Source organism: Dromaius novaehollandiae, chromosome 13 (assembly GCF_036370855.1).
Source record: "Dromaius novaehollandiae isolate bDroNov1 chromosome 13, bDroNov1.hap1, whole genome shotgun sequence".
Lineage (NCBI taxonomy): Eukaryota > Metazoa > Chordata > Aves > Casuariiformes > Dromaiidae > Dromaius > Dromaius novaehollandiae.
In genome coordinates, this window is record NC_088110.1 from 3,451,217 (window position 1) to 3,469,408 (window position 18,192).

The 18,192-nt window shown below is 61.5% G+C and overlaps 1 protein-coding gene across 1 annotated transcript; it reads left to right on the plus strand.

The window, feature by feature from the left end:
* Positions 1-6,689: 6,689 nt before the first annotated feature.
* On the plus strand, positions 6,690-17,301 carry CALB2 (calbindin 2). Its single transcript, XM_026107348.2, has 11 exons — positions 6,690-6,810; positions 11,641-11,717; positions 12,196-12,285; positions 12,608-12,688; positions 13,994-14,050; positions 14,222-14,299; positions 14,401-14,456; positions 15,483-15,522; positions 15,614-15,667; positions 16,155-16,226; positions 16,702-17,301. The coding sequence occupies exons 1-11, from the start codon at positions 6,720-6,722 to the stop codon at positions 16,816-16,818; spliced, it is 813 nt and encodes a 270-aa protein (XP_025963133.1). The 5' UTR covers positions 6,690-6,719; the 3' UTR covers positions 16,819-17,301.
* Positions 17,302-18,192: the final 891 nt, after the last annotated feature.

The following is an 18,192-nucleotide window of genomic DNA, read 5'->3' on the forward strand; positions in this document are numbered from 1 at the left end:
CTAGTCCTACCCCCCTGCTCAAGCAGGGTCACCTAGACCACGTTGCACAGGATCACGTCCAGGCGGGTTCTGAATATCTCCAGAGAGGGAGACTCCACAGCCTCTCTGGGCAACCTGTTCCAGTGCTCTGTCACCCTCATGGTAAAGAAGTTTTTTTCTCATATTCAGATGGAACTTCCTGTGTTTCAGTTTGTGCCCGTTGCCTCTTGTCCTGTTGCTGGCCACCACTGAAAATAGTCTGGCCCCATCCTCTTGACACCCTCCCTTAAGATATTTGTAGACACTGATAAGATCCCCTCTCAGTCTTCTCTTCTCCAGGCTAAACAGGCCCAGCTCTCGCAGCCTTTCCTCAAAAGAGAGATGCTCTAGTCCCTTAATCATCTTCGTAGCCGTCCGCTGGACTCTCTCCAGTACTGCCATGTCTCTCTTATACTGGGGAGCCCAGCACTGGACACGGTACTCCAGCTGTGGCCTCACCAGGGCTGGGCAGAGGGGCAGGATCACCTCCCTGCACCTGCTGGCAAGGCTCTTCCTAATGCAGCCCAGGACACCATTGGCCTTCTGGGCCACAAGGGCACATTGCTGCCTCATGGGCAATGTGTCCTCCACCAGGACCCCCAAGTCCTTCTCTGCAGAGCTGCTTTCCAGCAGGGCAGCCCCCAGCCTGTCCTGGGCATGGGGTTTTTCCTCCCTAGGTGCAGGACTCCGCGCTTCCCTTTATTGACCTTCACGAGGTCAATCTCTGCCCATCTCTCCAGCCTCGAGGCCCCTCTGAATGGCAGCACAGCCCTCTGGGGCGTCAGCCACTCCTCCCAGGTTCGACTCAGCAGCAAACTTGCTGAGGGTGCACTCTGTCCCTTCATCCAGGTCACTGAGGAAGAAGTCGCACAAGACTGGACCCAGTGTTGACCCCTGGGGACACCACTAGCTACAGGCTTCAGCCAGACCTTGTGCCACTAAGCACGACCCTCTGAGCTCTGCCATTCAGCCAGTTCTCGGGCCGCCTCACTGTCCACTCCTCCAGCCCACGCTTCCTGAGCTTGCCTAGGAGGCTGTTGTGGGAGACGGTGTCAAAAGCCGGACTGAAGCCGAGCTAGACAGCATCCAGTGCTCTCCCCTCATCTACCCAGCTAGTCATTCCACCATAGAAGGCTATCAGGTTGCTTAGGCATGATTTCCCCTTGGGGAATCCATACTGACTGCTCCTCATCACCTTCTTTTCCTCCCCATGCTTGGAGATGACATCCAGGATGAGCTGTTCCATCACCTTTCCAGGGATGGAGGTGAGGTTGACTGGCCTGTAGTTTCCTGGGTCCTCCTTCTTGTCCTTTTTGAAGACTGGCATGACACTGGCCCTTTTTGAAGACTGGAGTGACACTGGCCTTCTTCCAGTCCTCAGGCACCTCTCCTGTTCTCCATGACCTCTCAGAGATGATGGAGAGTGGCCTAGCAAGGACATTGTCCAGCTCCCTCAGCACTCATGGGTGCACCCCATCGGGGACCACGGATTTGTGGGTGTCAGGTTTGCCTAAATGATTTCTAACCCGATCCTTCTTAACTAAGGAAAAGTCTTCCTTTCTCCACACTTTCTCCCTTGTCTCCAGGGTCTGGGATTCCTGAAGGGAAAGGCTGAAAAAAGCTGAAAGGCTGAAGCAAAGAAGGCATTCAGTAACTCTGCCTTGTCACCAGGGCACCCACGCCATTCAGCAGCAGGCCCACATTTCCCCTAGTCTTCTTTTTGCTACTGATGTATTTGAAGAAGCCCTTCTTGTTGTCCTTGGCATCCTTTGCCAGATTTAATTCCAAATGGGCCTTAGCCTTCCTCGTTGCATCCCTGCATACTCTGACGACGTTCCTATCTTCCTCCCAAGTGGCCTGTCCCTTTTTGCACATTCTGTATAATTCCTTCTTCTGTTTGAGTTTTGCCAGGAGCTCCTTGCTCATCCATGCACGTGTCCTGCCCGCTTTGTTTGACTGACTTTGTCTTGCTCATAGGGATGCACCGATCTTGAGCTTGGAGGAAGTGATGCTTGAATATTAACCAGCTCTCTTGGACCCCCCTTCCTTCTAGAGCCCTAACCCATGGGATTCCTCCAAGTAGGTCCCTGGAGAGGCCAAAGTTTACTCTCATGAAGCCCAGAGTTGCGATCCCACTTATTGTCCTGCTTCCTCGTCGCAGGATCCTGAACTCCACCATCCCATGGTCACTGCAGCCAAGGCTGCCCCCAGCCTTCACATCTGCAACCTGCCCTTCTTCGTTAGTACAAGGTCCAGCAGCACACCTCTCCTCCTTGCCTCCTCCACCACCTGTGTCCAAAAGTTATCACCAATGCTCTGCAGGAACCTCCTGGACTGTGTGTGCTTAGCCGTGTTGTCTTTCCAGCAGATATCAGGGTGGTTGAAGTCCCCCATGAGAACCAGGGCCTGTGATCGTGAGGCTACTTCCAGCTGTCTGTAGAAGACCTCATCGACTTCCTCTTCCCGATCAGGTGGCCTGGAGTAAACACCCACAGCAGTGTCACCCAAGTTATCTGAGAAACAACCACACAAACACCACCACCCCCAGCAAATCTGACAGTGTGATCTGGCCTCTGTTTGCTGTGCAAGGCTCAGTTTACCAGAACATTTCTTTTACATGAGAATCACTGTTTGCACTCTTTTGCAGAACATGAAAGTAAATAAAAAAGCTTTAAAAAAATGTATTTTCAGTAGTCTGAGCTCAGTAACTGAACATAGGCTTTGCCTTCAAGTTATCAAAGTTGCTTTAGATATTTCTCTTTATCAGAAATCTGCATTTGAATTAAGGGGTTTTTGCTAAGTTTTTTTCTTCCCCCAAAAATGCTTTAAGTCTTCACTGCAAGGATTTAGTACCAGAAAGAATTAAATCCTTCCCTGCCGTGCTGAATATGTGGAACCACAGGGAGCATCCCTCTTCGTCTGATACGGTACAAGCCAGGGCAGGAGGCTGAGCCGAGTTCATCTAATTTAGCTGCATAAAAGGTACAGTTTGGGACAGAAGGGTGGCTCAAGCGCTTTGCTGAATTAGAGCCCGAGGCAGCCTGGCTTTGCAAGCAGAACGGTTGATCGGGTATTTCCAAAATCTCATGGCACTGCCAGAGAGGGGTAGTTAACGATCTGGGCCATGTATCTGTTGGCAATGGCTGGAGGGCTGGGGTGCCTGCCCCCACCCCTTTGCCTTCCCCTGGTGCACGGTGCGGGCTCTCGGGGTACCTGGCTGCCCAGTGAATTTCCTGCCCAGAAGGCGAGAGCATCTTTACTGGACCTGACCTTTTTCACATGTCTGAATCAGTTAAAAAAGAAGGAAAGAGAGGGAGGGGGGAAAGAAGGAAATCAGAGCTAGCAAGCAGCACCGGGGCCCGTTTCGTCTGACCCGGCAGTCCTGTGTGGGTGATAAATGCAGCTGCAGGCAGGAATGGGGGCTGCAGCCCCGCATCTCCCCGCTCCTGAAGCTCATCCCAGCGACGAGGCCCCCATCTCCCTCCAGCCCCACGGCTGCCTCTCACACGGGAAGGGGCTTTTTTCCTGTCGGGGCGCAGCGTGGGAGGAGGGGAAGGCCTGGCACTAGAGCAGGCAGAGCGTTGCCACCAGAAACACACGTTTTGCCTACCGATAATTAGCAGCTGCTGAGAGCCGCCGGTGTCTGTGCGAACGGGGAGCAGGTTCCAGGTTGTGGCGCCCAGGTTGTGGGTGGCCACGTGCCAAATGGACCCGAAGCACGCAGCGGGTCCCTGCCCCAGCGAGCTCCTGGTCCAAACCCTTCAGAAGAAACACACTTCATCAGGAAATGCTGGTCCTCTGGGCTGGAAATGTCAGCTCCCGTGAGCGGCTGTGGGCACCTTCAGGTGACAAGAAGCTTGAGAACGTTCTTGGCTTGGGCCAAGTCTACTTGACATCAAAGCAAAGGGAGAAAAAACGGAAATAGTCTTAAAAGTAGCCCTCGCTTTCCCGCTCTACAGCTGGTCCAAGCCCAACCTGAGCAGGGAGTAAAAGTCCCAAAGGTGGTTTCGGATTAAAATGTCAGCTGGTTTCTTGGCCTCTCTTTCCAGCCCAGACCCTCCTCTTCCTTGGCTGCCCCGGCGCCTTGACCTCCCTGTCTCCGTCAGCGGGGTGTCCCGGAGCAGTGTGACGGTGATGGGCTATTGATCGCGGCCACACGCTGAGCCACCCCCGTGCTTGGCTGCAGTCCCCGCGGGAGGGCTCTGCTCGCAGGGATGACCCGCTTGCCATGTGTTAGGCGGGAGAGCTGGAAAACCCTGGCTGCCGCCCAGCGATAACCTCTTTCCCAGGCAGATCGGGGAGCAGGGGCTGCAGTGAGCCAGGAAAAAGGGGGTGAATTGGCCCAGAAAGGGCTGGCTACCGGCGGCTACCAGGGCATCTGGCATCCCCCAGCCTCGCGGAGCAGATCACGGGCTGATGCTTGGGACATGACGGTCGCCCGTGCCCCTTCTCTCCCCGACCTGCTGTGCGCATGGGGATGGCTCAGCTGAGCCCAGCCCCGGGGATGCAGCAAGTTTCCACTCTGAAGCACTGGGAAAATTTAACTGCAAAGGGAGGAGGAAGGAAAAGCAACAGGCTCTGGCTGGCTGGGGAAGGAAAAGTGAGATACTGTGCTTCAAAGGGAATAGAAAGCTTTTTCACGGCGCGTCTTCAGGCCAGGCAAGCTGGACCAAGCACCTAAGACACCTTCAAGCATCCCCGCGCGTGATCGAAGGGCGGCAGAGCAGGAGGAAAAGGCCATCCCGCCGCAGCCAACCTCCCAGCCCGCCTCTCCCCGCGGGATGCTGGTGTAGCATCTCCTTCCTGGGGCCGGGCGTCCGTCAGACCGCCCCGCGCCCGCACCGCATGTGTTGAAGCACGGGACAGATGGAGGCACTGCCGTCGCTTCGCCCCAGAGCCGGCATCCCCCCGCCTCGCTGCCTCACCGCGAGCAGAGCCAGGCCTCTGCCAGGAGACAAAAATAAAAGTCCCCGATGCCAGGTGCGATGTGAAGTCCACCTGATAACCCCCAGCAGCTGCCCGGCACTGATTACGTCCATGCTCTGCGCACATCTGAACTTCTCCATGTTCTCCTCATCTTTAATTAAGCACTTTTATCGGCCAAAGCGTCTCGCTGGATCTGGGTTTTTTCTCCCCGTAGCCATGGCAACATCCCCCCATACCCCCCCCCCCCGGGCAGGCTGCGCTGGAGCCAGTGACAAAACCCACATGTTGCTGTTTGTTTGGGTCTGGAAATTTCCTGCAATTTGGGGAGCGGGAGGGAGTGAGCAGAAAATCCCCGAGGAACCACCTGGAAGCGAGCAGACGCGGGGTGCGACGCGCTGCCGTCCGTGCCTGCGGCCAGCTGCAGCCGGGAACGGTGCTTTCTTCCCTCAAGCAAAACAGTCCTCGGGCAGGGACGGAAGAGCCTCGGGGCACTGATCCTGCCTCGCCCTTTGGGGCTGCTTCGGCTCTGCGCAGCCGATGCGGAGCAGCCCAGCAGGGTTATTCACATCCTGCCGGAAAGGCAAAAAGCAAAAGGCAGTGAGATGCCGAACCCCAAACGGAGATTTGGAAGGGCGTGTGAGCAAAGCAAGGACGGGAGCATGGCAGCAGGCATGTTTTTATGAATAAAAAAATTCTCTTTGGTGTAAGGACTCCTCGCTTGCTCCTCCAAATGGTCAGTCCCGCCGGGAAGGCGCTGGCAAGCCGGAGGGCAAGTCTGCTGGCACTGCACCCGGGCGACGGCCTCGCTGCGGGGTCAGTGGTGCAGCCGCCTCCGCTCTGGTTGCCCCAGCCCACACCGTGCGGGCCGAAGGTCCCGCTCCGGGAGCACCCCAAGGCGCTGGGCACCTGCCGCTCTCCGCGGCTGCAGCTCCTCCCCAGCATTTCCAGGGCTCCTTCTGCGTCCAACGCCACCCCGCTGCAGAGCTGGAGCCAGGGACGTCCCCACATCCCAGTGACGCTGCGCAGCTCGGGGCACCCCAGGGAGCACTGGGGCACCAGGACGGGGTGCATATAGCATTGCCAAGGCTGCTGCGGGCTGCCTGGAAAAGGCATCCTCTCCCCGGCCCCAGGAAAGGGAGCGGGGAGCCTGGGGGGGCTTTCGGACAGGGCAGGGAGGGGCTGGGGGAAGGACACCCCGAGCCCCCCGGCAGCACAGCACGGCTCCTGCGGCAGGACCTGCCCTGCAGCCCGCCGCGGCAAAGCAGCATCCCGCCGGCCCCCCGGTGCTCTGCTCTGGCTCCCGGGTGTTCCCGTGGGGTGCCAGCCCCAGAGCCAGCGCTGGCTGGGGGCACCACGGGGCAGCTGGGCTGATTCCCACGGGCGTGGGCGACACAGGGAGGGTGGGTGACACGGGCGAGGGTGGGTGACACGGCAGGCAGGCAGCAACACAGGGCAGGGAGGCAGTGACAAGGGTAGGGTGACACGGGCGACATGGGCAGCGCTGGGTGACACAGGCGGGGAGGCAGCGGCACAGGGAAGGAAGGGGGTGACACCATAGGGGCAGGTGACAGTCCAGGCCGGGGTGACAGGGCCGGTGCCGGCCCCCCCCGCCCCGGCGGGGCCGCTGTCCCGGCGCCGCGGCGTCCCCTGGCGGCGGCGGGCGGCGGCGGCGGCGGCGGCGGCGGCGGCGGCGGCGGCGGCTATAAAAGGCGGCGGCGGGCGGGCGCGGACGGCGGCGGGCAGCGAGCGGCGGCACCGGGAGCGGCACCGGGAGCATGGCCGGCCAGCAGCCAGCCCCGCACCTCCACCTGGCCGAGCTCACCGCCTCGCAGTTCCTCGACGTCTGGAAACACTTCGACGCCGACGGTCAGTGCCGGCGCGGGGCGGGGGGCACCCGCCCGGGTTCGCCCTGTCCCCCCCCCGCCGCCCCCAAAACCGCCGCCGCGCCCCGGCGCTGAGCATCCCCGCGAGCAGCGGCATCGCGGCGGCCGTCGGGGCCGCGGGGTCCCGCGGCTGCAGCGCGGGGAGGCAGAGAGCCCCGTCGGGGGTGCACCCGGGCCCCGGAGGGGGGTTAGTGCCCGGGGACCGGGGGGATAACGGGCCCCCGGGGCCGGTTCCCAGCTGGTGAGCCCCCCCGCCCGGGGGATGCCGAGCCCGGGCGCTGCCCTGGTCTCCCCTGAGCCCCCGAGGGCTGGGTGTCTCCCGGAGCCGGGGCGGTGGGTGAGAGCAGGCTGCAGGGAAGGCTGCGCTTCCCGGGGTGCCCTGGCTCAAGGCAAAGCGGGGTCCCCCCCGGGGCTGGGGCTGCCAGCCCAGTTTCCCCCCAGTTTGCCGGGGGATGTCCCTGCTATCCCGCTGGGGGAGCCTGGGCCGTGGGCTCTCTGTCGGGCTCACGGCAGCAGGGCTGCAGCCTCTGCTCGGCTCCATCCACGACCTCGGTGGGGGCCCCTCGCTCATGCCCGGGTTGCCCGCAGGCCTGGGGGACAGCGTGGATGCAAGCTGGGCCCTGGGGGCATCCGGTCGCCTGGAGGCAGGGGGTGACGGAGACGGCGTCCCTCGCCAAAGCGGGATGGGGAATGGGCTCTCCCGCGGCTCCCGAGCCCTGCTGGATGGCGAGCTCTGTGCCGTGGGGCCGCAGCAGCCACGTCCCCGATGGGGACCTCCGCTCTGCGCAGATGGCACGGCGCCGGCTGCCGCTTTGCATCCAGGGTGGGCAGTGGGGCTGCGTGGTGGGTGTCCTCTGAGCCGGCTCCAGACAGGCCCCAAAACCAAGATCAGGATCAATCCCTGTGCTTCGAAAGAGGCTGCTTAGCAAGGACCAGCCTGGGCTCTTCCGCTGGTCTGTGCCCACCCCAGCCAAGGGTGCCTGCTGGAGCTGGGAGAACAGCCGTGTTTGCATCCTGCTGACAAAACAGGGAGAAAAAAATCACATCAAAAAAATCACTTGGGTGGAAAAATAGTTTTTCAGTGCAATTTTCTCTGGTGCTGTGGAGCCGGTTCAGCTGGGGCTCCCTGGGGAAACCAGCCCTTGGAGAGCCCATCCTTGTGCCCCCCGCCACTCCGGAGCCACTCGGCGAGGGAAGGGGCTGGGGCTCTCGCAGAGGCCGGTGGGGAAGGGAATGAGCCCTCCCGGGAGCTGCGTCACGCGGTGTCGCTGGGTGCTGTGCGGTCCTGCCGGCTGGGCATCCTGGTCCCTCCTGCAGCACCCAAGGGATGGGCCATGCTGTCCCTGTCGCTGCCGGGGCCGGTGACTTGCTCCCTGCCACAGCAGGAGCTGGATCCGGGTCGCGCGGCAGGAGCGTCTTGGCAGGACGCAGGTGTCTGCGTGGTGACAGCCACCCTTTAATGTCACCGCTTCCAGAGCTGGGGTTTCCCCCCAGCTCGCCCGGCGCTGGGTGCGGGGGCACTCGGGTGGGGGCTTCGCTGGGGCAGCGGGAGCCTCGGCGGGGGCGTCTGAGCAGGCTGCAGCAGCTCTGAGCACTGCCGCCGTCTTTGGCGAGCTGCCGTGCGCGGCTGGCTGTCCCCGCTGCGGGGTGAGCTCTCGGGAGAGGAGACATCCCAGGCAGGGGACGCGGTGTCTTTCACCGCACGTTCAGCCGTGCTCCCGGGTGTGCTCCATCATCTCCAAAACATGCAGTCAGGCCGGACACCCCCCTTGGCTGGCAGGGCGAGGGTGTCGTTCCCCTCGGGGTCCAAGTCCCAACCTGCTCCATGCCCCGGCTTGTTCTCAAAACCCTCTGTGCCAGGAAGATGTCTCCTCGGCAGGGGCACCATGGGCACGGAGAAGATCTGCTCTCCCATCCCATCCCCGACGGCTGTGACGTGCCTCTCCCTGGCCTGGCTTGGTGGCACCAGCTGCCCCGGGGCCTCGCCAAGGGCATGGTTTCTGGGTGCTCCGGCTCCTTCTCCGGGCTCGGAAGCAGAGGTGGGATGTGAGATGGCCCCATTTGCACAGGGCTCGTGCGAGCTGCTCCTAGGGCTTTTTGGAGAGCAAGTGGCAGCTGGGGAAATAGCAGCCCTGGCAACTTGCTGAGCTGCTGGGTAGCAGAGAGGGCTTTTCTCCACGGGGAGGACGAGGTGATGGAGTCCTCACTTTCCCAGCTCAGGGGATGTGCCTGGGGTGCCCCTGCCGAGGGGGGACACCAGCTCTGCCATGAGGCCTCTGGCTGGTCCTTTGGAAGGGACTGCGGCTCTGAACGAGGTGCTTGGGCAAATCCGGGACTTGGCAGAGCGCGGCAGCGAGCTCCGCAGTGCGGGAAGGCACCAGGGTCAGTGGCGCAGCCGTACGGAGCAGCTGTAGCTCTCCGGAGATGCCTCTCGGTGTAGTGCTGCCCCTGCGGACAGCGGGTCAGACCTGTCTGGCTTGCTGCTTGCTTTAGGGGCAATCAGTCAGGCTCCTGGCAATGGTATCTGTTTGGGTTATTCTTCCCCCAGCTCCAACCCATTGCTGTTTTTTGACCAAATTCCAAGGTGCTTGTGGCTCTCCTGCACCCTTTGCTGTGAAAGAGAAGAATAATGCTGCCGGGGAGCTGCATGCCTCGGCTCGGCCCAAGGTCTCCTTGGGGTGGTCATGCCATCTCCGTGCCAAGGGGGCCCATAACCCCCTGGGCAGAGGCTGGGTGCTGTGGGCAGAGGCGGGTGCTCGGGCAGAGCTGTGGGGAGCAGTCACCAGGTGCCCTGGGCACAGGGGAGCAGGCATCTCGGATGCAAAAATAAGGTTATAGGATCCGAGCATGGGAATAAAATAAGTGTGGAAATATTCAAGTGTCGGTGGTGTGTGTGGGGAGAGAGCAGGCGTTTAGGGGCCTCTTGGCTCTGGCCTCCTCGTGCTGTCAGGGTAGCTTGGAGCAGGCAGGGAGAGGAGATGGGTGGATGGAGGGCAGCAGAGGAGGGGACGGAGAGGGCAACAGCAGCTGGTTTCTGCTGTCCCTTGGATGCAAAAGCACGGTCTCAGCAGTGCTACCTTGCAGCGGGGCTGCGTTGAAGAGGAAAAGCTTGTTTCCATCTCGGTGCTCATGATTTGCTCCCCAGGCAGCCGGGAGGGAGGTGCCGCAGCCGTTCCCTCTGATGGAGCAAGGAGCCTGGCAGAAGCTGGGGGAAAGCGAAGCGTTAGGAGAAGGGGGCTGCTGTCCCACGGTGGGGCGGCCATGCGAAGGGGGCAGGCACGACCGCCCTGGGGGCTCCCAACAGCACCCCACACCACCCCCAGCCCCTCCTCGAGGGGCCCCGCGGTGCCTGGCCAGGTCTCCAGCAGCCTCTGCTGCCGCGGTGCCGCACGTGGCAGCTCGGCCGGCCCAACGCCGGGCCACGTGGCACGGCCACGCTCTCTCAGCCGCCGCTTCGGGTCGCTCCGGTCCCCCCCGCCCGGGGCTCAAAGGAACCGACAGCCGCTGCCGAGTGCTTCGTTAAATCTTTGATGAACCTGCCTCCCGCTAAACCTCCGGAGCACGGAAAAGCGCCCCGAGCGCAGGAGCCTGTAGAAGAGCAATTACAGGCGAAAGCGTGGCGGCAAAGCGGGCCTGGAAGAGAAGGAGACTGCACGGAAACTAATTGTGGCAGCCTCATTAAGGTGAAGAGGAGGCCCCGTTGCCATAGGAACCACATCTTGACATATATATCGGCGGCGAAGGCCATTAGGTACATCTCGTGTGGCAGACGGCAGCTGGCGGCGGGGCCGGCACCGGGATGCTGCTGAGGAGCCTGCCGTGGCCATGGTCTCACCCCGGGAAGAGAGCTGCCACCTGGGAAGGGGACATTTTGGGGCCCTCAGAGGCTGGCGCTGGGCTCCCTGCTCTGCACCGTGCCCGGGGCTGATCCCATGCCGGGCGTCCCGTCTTTTCTTCCCCATCTGCCCCTCGGGGCGCTGGCTCCCCAGGTGGATCCGCAGGAGGAAAACGTTGCTTGAGCGATGCTCCGGCAGGATGGAGATGCTCACCGCTGCGCGGCCGCGCTCCCGTTTAATGCAACCCGCGGGCGTCCTCGTCTTCGTAAACCTCCCACCAGCTTTGCCGCGGCGATGTCCCGTGGCAGCGGTGCTGCCGGGCTTTGCGCAGCGGTACCGAGGCATGCCCGGGGATTTTCTCTGGCTCCAGGGGAAAGAGAAGGCTCAGCCTGGCCTTAACCTCGCGAGCGTCGGTGTTTGCGGGCGCCTGCTGTCAAGGCAGCGGGGGTTGTATCGCTACCGCCGCGCTTTTTCCAGAAGAGAGGCAATTCGGCAGCGCCGCGAAGGCGAGCGGCCCTCTGGGTGGCCTTCGCAGCTGCTGCTGGCCAAGGTGGCCGGTCCCTGTCCCCTGCCCGGCACGTGGGGACGGAGCAGGAGTTGGGGACGCAGCATGGTGCCAGCAGTCAGGCCGATGCCTCAGGGCATGGGCTGCGCGTGCCAAGGTTAATTAAATCACCTAATTACAGTATCAGGTGCGGGGGACACAGCTGCAACAGCAAACGCTGCAACGGGGGGAACAAGGTCCCCCACGCTGTACGAGCCGGGAGGTGTGTGGGGAGGGCGAACCGGGGCTGTGCCCACCCTGGGTTAAAACCCAGCTGCTTGGGGCTCTCTGCAAATTCGGGCAGGCGTCGCCGGGTTCGTAACGCTTCGCGGCCGCTGGCATCTCTTCCCTGCCACGGAGGGGGCCACGCGTGCTGCGTCCCCCCGCAGCATCCCTCACCCCCCAATGCCTCCGGTTTCTTCTCCCTCCCCAGGGAATGGCTACATCGAAGGCAAAGAGCTGGAGCACTTCTTCCAGGAGCTGGAAAGCGCTCGGAAGGGGGCTGGCGTGGTAAGGCCCTCCCTGCTTTTGCTGCCTGCATCCCTCCTGCCTACAGTTCCGGGCTCACACTGGCGCTATCTTGTTCGGGAACGGCCCTGACGAGTGGGGCTGGGCGGGAATCGGGGCCAGCAGCATGCAGCCTCCCCGGCTTTGGTGAGCCAGGAGCATGCATCTCATCAGCGTGCCCTGGCCAGGCGTCTCCCCGGGATGGGACCTTCCCACCAAGGGTGGCCTGTGCTGCCGTCCCTGCCGCAAGGCTGGCAGCAGCGGGGGCCCCCAAAGCCCCAGTGCCCAGGGTTATCCATGCCCGTGAGGCCCCCCGGGCCGGGAAGGCGCTTGCATGCCGCCAGGTTGGTGGGAACAGGCTTGAATTAAAAATATCAGGAATGGGACAGGCGGCCCTGACTTCCCAGGGCATCCGCGGCGCGGGGGGGGAACGGCGCGGGGGTAAGCGCAGCGGCCTCCCGTCCCCGATCTTTGCTGGCAGGACTCCAAGAAGGACAACTTTGGCGAGAAGATGAAGGAGTTCATGCACAAGTACGACAAAAACGCGGACGGCAAGATCGAGATGGCGGAGGTGAGTCGCGCCGGCCCTAGGGGCCCGGCTTCCCCTGCCCCGCGCGGGTGGAGAGGATGGGGCTGCAGGGCCGGCCCGTTGCCTTTGGCGTTCCCAGCGTCCGGGGTGGCAATGGATGGCAGGAGGAGATGCCCAGGCAAAGCTTGGTGGTGGCAGTGACTTCTTTGGGGTAACATGAGCAAGTAGAAATCTCCATGTGGAGGAGTGGGAGACGTTTGTGCGCGTGACGGGCTCATGGTGTGGCTGGGGGAGCGAGCAGGGAGCCACGAGATGGTGCTGGGGACCTTGCTCCTTGTCCCCTGACGCTCGCTGTCCCCCGCAGCTGGCTCAGATCCTGCCCACGGAGGAGAACTTCCTGCTGTGCTTCCGCCAGCACGTCGGCTCCAGCTCGGAGTTCATGGAGGTGAGCGGGGCCGGCTGTGCCCGGGCTCTCGCAGCCCTTGCGCCGTCTCCAGCTGCAGCTTCTCGAGCCCGTTTTGGTCCCTGGTGTCCTGGTGACCGGCTCTGCTGCAGGCAAACAGCAGCCAGGCTTGGGGCAGGAGCTTCCCAAACTCTCCCCAGTCTCCCCCAAACCTTAGGCTCAAATTCGGCATCGGTGCCCGGGAAAGCCTGGCCCGGTCCCCGCCCGATCCCGTGGATGTCTGCCAAACCCGGCTCGCCCGCACTCCTCCACGGGAGCAAGCAGAGCCGCTGCGGACATCCACCCTGCAGTGGAGGGTCTTGACTGTGAGGGGCTTTAATTGATTTAAACTCACTTTGTTAAGGTGGGAAAGAGGAGGGGAAGCACGGGAAGGTGGGGTGAGAGATCCACGCAGGAACAGTGCTGGTTTGGGACGGAGAGCAGGAATGAGATGAGCTTCTCCAGCCCTTGGAGCTGCTCTGGCACCTTTCAGAGCAGCTGGGCATTTCATCCCGGTCTCCAGACCGAGGTGAGCTGCCAGGACTGATAGCTTTTTCCATAAATTCCCCCTCCAGGAGGACCTGGGCGGAATGTCCTCAGTGCCCTGAGTAAATGGGCTGCTGCTGGCCCTGCCAGCTGTGCTCGGCGCTAGGGCCGGCCCCGTTTCGGAGGCGAGAGAAAGCGCGCCCGCATCCCTCGCCTCCGTCGGAGGGACCTGCCGGGCTCGGGCAGACGATGCTGCTGCAGCAATTCGGGAAGCTAGTCCGGGTGGCCCCAAAGCCCTTGTGCTTCGGGCAAAACCGATCCCAGAAAGCCTGGCAGATAAATCCTCACTGAGCTGGGACACGTCGGCGGTTACCGAAACACAGCCGGGGCGAGGGGGAGGTGGCAGCTGCCAGGCAGGGCCATATGGGGAGGGGGGGCGGCTTTCCAGCTGTGCTTGGAAAATGAATGTCGTGTCCAAGTCGGAAAGAGGAGCGCCCGCCGCAGGGCGGCTGGTAAGCGGACGCTATTGTTGCACGGGGGAGTGCAATCAAATATTAAAGCCCTGCCTCGCACGCCGCAGCAAGGACAAAAACGTCCTTGAACCCTTGACGTGGCGGGCGCCCGGGCTCGCTCAACCGTCGCCCCGCCGAACAAAAGCCGCGGGTTTGTGTGTCGGGCGGCCGGGGAAGCTCCCGGTCCGCCTCTGCGGGGGGAGCGTGCAGTGCCAAGGCTGTCGGGGGGTGCTTGGGGTGGGGTGGGGGGCTGGATTGGGGTGGGGGGGAGGAGAAACCCCCGCCAACGCTTGCGGTGCCTCCTTCGCAGGCCTGGCGGAAGTACGACACGGACCGCAGCGGCTACATCGAAGCCAACGAGCTCAAGGTGGGCTGCGAGCCGGGTGGGGGGCGCACGGGGGGGGCCGTGCCGGGTGCCCTCTCCCAAACCCACGGGGCGTTGCCAGCCGGGATGCCGCAGGCGGCCGGGAGGTGCTCGGCCACCGCGGGGACGGCCCGGTGGGACCGTGCCACGGCCAACATGTCGCTCCCCATCCAGGGCTTCTTGTCGGACCTGTTGAAGAAGGCGAACCGGCCCTACGACGAACCCAAACTGCAGGAGTACACGCAGACCATCGTAAGTGGGGGGCGGGCCCCAAATCTCCTGCCGTTGCCCACCTCGCTGCGGGAGGGAGGGAAGAGACGGTGGGTAACCGGCTGCCGCTCGTGTCCCCACAGCTGCGGATGTTCGACATGAACGGAGACGGGAAGCTGGGCCTCTCGGAGATGTCCCGGTAAGACCCCTCTCCTGCCGGGAGAGCCGGAGGCCGCGGGGTGGGGATGTCTCCTCGGATGCCTCCTCCCAAACAGGGGATTTGGGACCGCAAACTGGGCTGCCCCTCCGCACCCAAGATCAGCGTTGCTGCCAGGATTTGGGAGCAAAAGAAGCAAGCGGTGGGGAGGGAAAGCCTCAAAACATTCATATCTGTTCAGAGTTTGTTTTCACTTTGGCTGCCAGAGGAAAGCAGGTTTTCCTCTTTGGTTTTCTCATGTTTCTAAATGAAAAGTCCTCGTGACTTCAAAACCCAGCACTTTTCATAACAAATGCAGTGTCAAATGGGGCATTCCTACAACTTCAGATGGTTCCAGGCAAAGGAGAGCGATGGAGAAGTAACCGCAGAGACCCTTCCCTGCCAGCGGTTCCTGGCCTCTTTAGCTGTTTTTTAATGAAGAAGGCCAAAACTCTCTGCTATCTGCATTTCTAGGTGCCAGCAGCTACCGAGTCCCTCCTCTGCCTTGTCACTCCCGAATCGCACTCGGTTCCCCAATTGCTGTAAGTTCACGTTGGTCCACGCTCTGGCCGAGCAGGGCAGCCTTGCCCTCTCCCGGCCTCCTGCCTGCGCGTCTACAGCCTGGCACTCTTGTTCATGCTGCTGTAGCCTGAATCGGCTCGGGGAACTGATCCGGCCCAAAGCTAACCTGGGAAAGGAGAGGGGAAAAAAAAGTGAAGTTTTGGCCAGATCAGTTCCCTCATCTGACTTTTGCTGCAGAAATGCTGGTGCCAGGCAGGAACCTGCGGCTGGGAGCAGAGGGTCTGGCCAGGGTCGGCTCTCACCTAAGAGCATCAGGGCAGTGTTCGGCCAGGCCAGGTAGCCGCCGTGACAGCACTGAGCCCCACGAACATGTCCCTGGGTGTGTGGCTGATGTAGAAGCGCTGCGGTTGCGTGCCTGGTCCGCAGCAGTTTCCCACCTGTTGGGATACCTGGCTCACTGTGACCTGGCTGCTTCCCGCTCATCCTCTGGCCTTCTTGTTTTTTCAGACTTTTGCCTGTGCAAGAAAATTTCCTTCTTAAGTTTCAGGTAAAAAAAAAAAAAAAAAAAAAAAAAAAAATCCTATTCCCTGTTTGCAGTGCACCTCTTTCCCCTCCCTCACATCTGTTTCTCTTGCCAGGGAATGAAGTTGTCGTCGGAGGAATTCAATGCTATCTTTGCCTTTTATGATAAGGTAGGCGGGTGGCGGGAAAGGAAGACGAGGGGATTTAACCCGGTGGAGCTGACGGCAGGGAGAGGGCCCTCGGCGCTGGGTCGGTGGCGAGGGGAAGGCCAGATGCAGGCGACCAGCTCTGGCTCGGAGCAGCTGCCAGCTTCACTGCCAGCGTGCTGGGAGCAGGCTGCCTCCGACGGAGTGACCACAGGCTTGGGAGAGCCGTAGCCTCCCACATTCCCACTTTGCTGGGATGCTGGAGATGTTTTGGGGAGGCTCTGCTGAGGGTCACCTGCTTTCCAGGTCTCTCCTCGGAGTTTTCTCGTCCCCTCCATGAGGCTGGGAGTAACTTGGGGCCTGGGAAACCGTTCCAGCCAAAAATAGCTCAGCAAAAATAGTCCATGGATCAATTCCCCACTCTGACATGGGGATCCAGATGCTGTTCCCGGGGGTGGGCTCACCGGGCACGTGTCCTTCCCCGTGCTCATGTCCCTCCATCGCTGGCCAGGATGGGAGCGGCTTCATTGACGAGAACGAGCTGGACGCGCTTTTGAAAGACCTGTACGAGAAGAACAAGAAAGTAAGTGGGGAAGGGCCGGGTGGGAGGGAGCCCGTGCACCCCTCCGGCTCCCCACGCTGCCTCTCCGCCGCGGCTCAGCGCCGCTTGCAGCAGGGCCCTCCCTCATGCAGACCAGCACATCCAGGGGGGCATCTTCCACCCCGCGTGTCTATGTTGCCCTCAGATCAGGATGAAAGCTAGCGGTCCTGCGCTTGCAGCCACAGCTCCCACGGACCATGTCTGGGCTTTGCCGGGGGTGGCTGAGACCTCACCTGGGGCCCTGGAGTGCCAGGCGGCAGCTCGCACCTCCCAGGCCCTTCTCCAGCTCTCGGAGGGAGTGGGGAGGCCGTGCTGGAGCAGAGGAGAGGCCGCAGCACCCAGAGGGGACACCCAGGGTGCTGGGGCTCTGCTGGAGCCCAGGGCCAAGGCAGTGCGTGGGGAAAGGTGGGTGCGCGGCCCCTCTCCGATACAGCCCCCATGGCCCCGATCCTTGCAGGAGATGAACATCCAGCAACTCACCAACTACAGAAAGAGCATCATGAACCTCTCCGACGGGGGCAAACTCTACCGCAAGGAACTGGAAATTGTGCTCTGCAACGAGCCCCCCATGTAGGGTCCCCTGCGTCCTCCTCCTCCCTGGTCCCCCCCCTTCGCCCCCATCACTGCGCCGAAAGAGAGCACAAAGAGGGGAAGCAATCGCCGTCGCGGCGCCGGCCGGGAGCTCTGCGCCCACCTCGCTGTGCCCCCCGCCGGCGTTCGCCCGCCCGCTTCTGCCTGGGGCCCGGCCCCTGCCCGCCGCGGGGAGGGGGGGTGCGCTGCATGGCCTGTCCGCCCGCAGCCCCTTCGTCACTGTTACGCGTTGCATAGGGCGCTAGTGCAGCTCTTCTTGGGCTTCCTCCTCTCTCCCGAGTTTGCTGTAGTTTGTTTTCCTGTTAAAATCCTTGCTGCTGGAGTGAACTCTTATTTTCCCCATAGGGCTGGTTGTTTTTTTTTGGGGGGGGGGGAGGGTGGGGTCTTCTCATTCGTTTGGTCTCTTTTGTGTTCTTATTGTTTACCAAAGAACAGTTTACAAATAAACTCAAGTACTGCTACCAGACCCTGCGCTGTGCCTGGGCTGATTCGCCTCCTCCGGCCAAGCCCTTCGCCCGGGCGCTGCGGGGACCCCCGGACCTCCTGCCTGGTCGTGATCTTGGCCAGCGTCCGCCAGACGGGCGGACAGCCCAGAGCGCTCTGCCCTCTTTTGTGGGTCTGTCCCATGATTTAAACTATTAGACCAATACACAGAATACAGTGGTTGCAGGATGGGAATGAAAATTCCCAATTATCATTATCTCTAATGACAAATAAGGGTACCTCTACGTTCTTGCAAGCTGTCTTCCTCTTTTGTCTCCCCAAAGTGCTCTGAATGCAGCATGGAGAGGCTTAAAGCCTCGGGCCCAGCAGGCGCTGGCTGCTGGTGGGGCAGCTGATGGATGGGGAGCTCTTGGACAGCAGCAAAGAGAGACATCATTAGAAACGAATCTGACAGAGACATCTGCTGACGTTCTCCGCTTTTCAGAAAGCCACTGAGCTCTGCTGAGACTAACTGAGCTGTTATAAATGGTGCAGGGGAAAAAAAACCTGCCGGGAGTAGATCAGAAACCCTGGGCAGTGGTGGGAGGGCAGAGCCAGCCCTGGTGCAACGTCGTTCATTAATGCTGAGCTCCTCATCCCAAATGTGCCCAAGCCAATCCTGAATAAAGGCAGGAGCGACAGCCTTTGCTGGGAACGCTGTGTGCTCTGCTGAGCCATGCATGAGTGCAGCAATGGCACCCAAATCGATGTACGGAAAAACTTTAAAAATGCAGGAAAGGTGGACCTGCGAGCATCTACCTGGCACCCAACGTGGCAGCAGCTGCACCGCGAGGCCCTGCCCACGCGTGGGCTCCTTACGCTCCCAGTAAGCTGGGAGAGAAGCGAAGTGGTGGGTCTGGAGAGCCTGGGAGGC

Excerpts from the sequence above, each read along its gene's own strand:
- CALB2 (XM_026107348.2), top strand. The coding sequence starts at position 6,720 with ATGGCCGGCCAGCAGCCAGCCCCGCACCTCCACCTGGCCGAGCTCACC. Across the intron at positions 6,811-11,640 it reads GAAACACTTCGACGCCGACG|GGAATGGCTACATCGAAGGC; the intron begins GTCAGTGCCGGC and ends CTCCCTCCCCAG. Across the intron at positions 12,689-13,993 it reads CCAGCTCGGAGTTCATGGAG|GCCTGGCGGAAGTACGACAC; the intron begins GTGAGCGGGGCC and ends CCTCCTTCGCAG.